The sequence below is a fragment of the Cebus imitator genome, unplaced genomic scaffold, assembly GCF_001604975.1.
Source record: "Cebus imitator isolate Cc_AM_T3 unplaced genomic scaffold, Cebus_imitator-1.0 Scaffold1030, whole genome shotgun sequence".
NCBI lineage: Eukaryota > Metazoa > Chordata > Mammalia > Primates > Cebidae > Cebus > Cebus imitator.
Window position 1 is genome coordinate 73551 of NW_016108345.1, and position 4588 is coordinate 78138.

At 45.7% G+C, this 4588-nt stretch overlaps 1 gene segment (V, D, J or C); it reads right to left on the reverse strand.

Annotated features, from left to right (window-relative positions):
- Positions 1-3851: 3851 nt before the first annotated feature.
- On the reverse strand, positions 3852-4382 carry LOC108298655. The segment is given in 2 exon segments: positions 3852-4182; positions 4280-4382. Coding segments are annotated over 2 exon segments (375 nt in total).
- Positions 4383-4588: the final 206 nt, after the last annotated feature.

The following is a 4588-nucleotide window of genomic DNA, read 5'->3' on the forward strand; positions in this document are numbered from 1 at the left end:
TCTCTCTCTCTCTCTCTCTTTCTCTCTCTTCTGTCCTCTCTCTCCCTCTGTCCTGCTGCCTTATGAAGAAGGTAATTGCTTCACTTTCACCTTCCACCATGATTATAAGTTTCCAGAGGCTACCCAGCCATGCAGAACTGTGAGTCAATTAAACCTTTTGGCTTTAAAATTACCCAGTCTCAGGTGATATATTTATAGCAATGTGAAAATGAACTAATACAGGTGCTTTCCCATAAAAAGTAATTGTTAGTTAAACATTTTTACCATGAGATAAAACATAGTCTTCATGCTGACTAACTATGCATGTTGATTTTGACATAAGAACCATCAAGTTGTAGATGATGTCATACTCTGAAAAATAACCCAGGTTCAGGGAGTTAACTGCAGAGTCATATTTACCTCGGTTTTGCTTTGGAACAAGAAAGTTGCGAGTTACAGATGATATGTTGGGTGGTCTCCTTAGGGTTGGATGCTGTTAAGCAAAGGAAGACAACCCAATATTGTAGTCAGAGGTTCTCTGGCTGGTTCCTCACTGCAACTGCTCCTAACTGGGGCTGAGTTCTAAGCATCTCCTTCTGGTCCTCTGCTGCCTATCAAGTCCAGCTAAAAGAGATCTGGGGATCTCCTTCTGAGATACCCAACCCTACGTCTGGGTCCTGGCCAGGAGTTCCACCAGGCCTGCGAGCTGCCCTTGGACTTCTCTTGTGTGACCTCACCTGTGCACTGAGCATCCTCATAGCAAGGTGACAGGGTCAGCCTCACAGGCATTACTGCAGGCAATTTTCAGCAAATCTAATTGTAGTTCAACTATGCAAATCAGGAGTCATGTTCATTGACTGAAATATCCACACACAAAAAAAAACTGTATGGACATTCATTTACATTGCCTCTAAACTGCACACATGTTGTATTATTGCTTATTGTTCATAAAATTCCAAGGTTTGAATCATAAACTAAAAGATAACATTTCTATAACCAAACTTGCAAATGAATAAGGTGAGTATGGTCAGAAAAATCAAGACTGAGTTATTACCTGCAGTCTAAAGGTGGCAAGTTACATAATGAAGCTGTGATGGGATAGGCTTCCAAGTGCTCTAGTTGATAACCTCTCGATGACAGCTGAGCAGCAATCTCTGTCAGTGGGAAAGCTAGAGTTTCCCCCAAATGGGACAGCATTCTGTTTTCAGAGAAATTCACTGGGTTTCTCTGTAGGCTCTGAGGTGTGCAGACTCCTACCCCAGATTCTGCAGTCAGACAAGTCTCTGCTCCTTCCCAGGGGACAAAAGGGATAGTGTAGGTAAGCACCAGACATGCTCTACTCAAGGTCTCTGCACATGGAGAAAAAACAGTGAAAGTGGAAAATTCATGTTCCCAATACATTGAATAATACCTATAAAAATGCAACACTGTTTCAGGAACTAATGCAGAATTTAAAATGAATGCAATTAAAATAAACATGAAAATTACAATGTTTACAGGTGTACATTTATGTATTTTTCAATAAAATAAAGTAAAAGCAGGTCTTCTCTATAAAAATCCAAAAGCAGTGTGCTGACCCTGAAATGCACCTCCCTGCCTCCTCCTACAGGCAGCAAAATGTACGTGGATCCGGTTCCCAGCAGCTGCTTTCTGACACCTGTGGCATGGTGTGTGCTGAGGCCCATGTCCTGTGGTCCACTCTAATGAAAGGACTGACTCCGCAGTGACTCGTAAGCAGAGCCATTTCGGATAGTCGCGGAGATCCCTGCAAGGTAGCACTGACTTGCACAAGACTTAAATGTTTTGCACCCTCCTTGCACAGCACAGAAATACAGGAACCTTCCACCCAATCCTCCCTCCCTCTCTCCTTCACTCAGGGTCAGGCTTCCCTCATGTGCTATCAACTTCACAGCCTCATCCCACCCGCTGTGCATTTCTCAACGGGTGAGTGTACTTCTTACAAAAATTCAGGGAACTTTCATCCCATCTTGGAGTTTTCTGCTTACAAAACCAATAACAACAGAAATGTTACCAGAAAGGGGTCCCAATACACAGCAGATCCATAGAGTGAAATGAAAGTAAGTTTATTACACAAGTAAAAGTATAAAAAATGGCTACTCCACAGGCAGAGCAGAGGTATGATCTGCCGTTTGTCCATTTTTATGGTTCTTTCTTGATTACATGTTAAACAAGGGATGGATTATTCATGAATTCCCCAGGCAACTCCCGAAGCTGAGGGTTCCTCCCCTCCTTTTTAGACCACACAGGGAAACTTCCTGATGTTACCATGGCATTTGTAAACTGTCTTGCAGTGGGAGGGGAGTGTCTTTCAGCATGCTAACACATTATAATTAGCAGTGAGAATGAACAGAGGTGACTTTCATTGATGTCTTGGTTTTGGTGGGCTTTGGCCAGTTTCTTTCCTGTAATCTTTATCAGCAAGGTCTTTATCATTTGTGTCTAGTGCAGACATCCTATCTCATCCTGTGACTAAGAACACCTTAACTTACTGGGAGTGTAGCCCAGCAGGTCTCAGTCTTATTTTGCCTAGCCCCTTTTCAAAATAAAGTTGTTCTGATTACAAAGTTTTGGCCAAAAAAAATGTAGCACACATATTTATAATGTGAGCACGACTATATCGCCAAATATAAAATAAAATATGATAATGGAAACAAATAATTTTACTTGTCACCTTGACTAGACCACAGTCTCTCAATCACACACTAACCCAGGTGTTGCTCCAATGGCATCATACAGGTGTTAGAGGAGCGTGCCATTATTTTTTCCTGTCACAAAGAGTGTTCTAGATAATCCAGGTGGGGCTGAATCAATCAGAACCTAACAGAAGATAATGGGACGCCATGGTGGATGGCAGATGCAGGTCTTCCTGGGAATCCCAGCCTGTCTTTCCCAATGGCCAGCAGCATTGACCTTAGGCATGCCTAGCCAGACCCTACAATTACTGTTACCCACAGCTCACACCACAATGAAGTGTCCAATCTTAGCTTTCCTCTAAGTCAGATGGGAGAGTCCAAACTCTGTGACAGTGTGAGACGCACAAGATCAGTCCTGCATCAACATCCCATTGGAGAAAACTAGTACTATTCCCTTCATGACTGATGTCCACTTCATTTTCCAAATGCCTCCGTGCTCAGAAGACAGCAGGGATGTCCATGCAATGGGGAGTGAGAAAGTCCATCAGCCTACCCAGGCCCTGCAGACCTGAGCCCTGGGATTTTGACTAAAGGCAACTAATTCTCTGTTTTTAGGGAAGAGAAGAAGAAAGGAAACTGTGAGAATCAGGTCTTCAGAGAAGGAAATGGATTAGCAGAAAGAGGGTCAACTGGATCAGTTTGAGTCAGATGTGCACAGTTTTACAAGACGAGGGGAGATAGCTGTGATACCATCAGGTTTAAAGAACCCTGACCCTGGGTGAGCCTGCCTCTTGGCTCCTGTTAGAACTCAAAGCCTGTTATAATAGAGATTCCCATGGAGGTCTCTGTCCTAAGTCTAATTGGAAAACATTCCCAGTTCCCTTGAGATTCTTCGGGACTTTCATCCTACTGACTACAGAAGGATTATCTGCCCCCAAAGTGACACTGTAGCTTCCGTGGAGGTGAAGATGTGTCCTCCTGCTACAAAAACAAAGAAACAAAAAAGGACAAAAAAGTTTTGACTTTAGAGACATCAGATGTTAGTACAGAATTGTAAATCTGGGAGGTTCCCTGGGGAAATGTGACAAGGAGGCAGCCCCAGACCATGGCAGGAAGCCAGCCCTTAGCAGCACCTGCACCTGCCCCGGGACAGCCGCGTGCCCAGCGTCCGGGCGCCCCATGGCGGTCTTGGGGCCCGCCTAGGAGGTTTGTGTCCGGGCTCACACGGGCCTCCCCTCACTGTGTCTCGCACAGTAATACACGGCCGTGTCCTCGGCTCTCAGGCTGCTCATCTGCAGATACAGCGAGTTCTTGGCGTTGTCTCTGGAGATGGTGAATCGGCCCTTCACGGAGTCTGCGTAGTATGTGCTACCCCCATTATAACTAATGTATGAGACCCACTCCAGCCCCTTCCCCGGAGCCTGGCGGGCCCAGCTCATGCCGTAGTCACTGAAGGTGAATCCAGAGGCCGCACAGGAGAGTCTCAGGGACCCCCCAGGCTGGACCAAGCCTCCCCCAGACTCCACCAGCTGCACCTCACACTGGACACCTGCAAACACAGAGACATCCTGGTCAGAAACTGCCACACAGATTCAGTTTCTCTCACTCATATTCACATAACATTCCACTCATATTCCATGAATCACCTTTTAAAACAGCAACAAGGAAAACCCAGCAAAGCCCAAACTCCATGGCGAGTCTCCTTTTCAGCCCTGAAAACTCAGTGGAAACACCTGTGAAAACCGGGGCTGGGCTCCTCTCCCAGAGCTGCAGGGTCAGGGCTGGGCTGCTTTTCATAAGCTGAGGGAGGGCCCAATTTGCATGTGTCCTGCTATATAGCAAGCTCTGGGGTGGGACGCCTGAGGAGAGGGCAGGGCCCCGAGCAGGTGAGAGTGTCCTGAGGGAGTTTGGAGATATTGATACAATTTTGGAAAATGTAGTTTCTGATTAAAGCT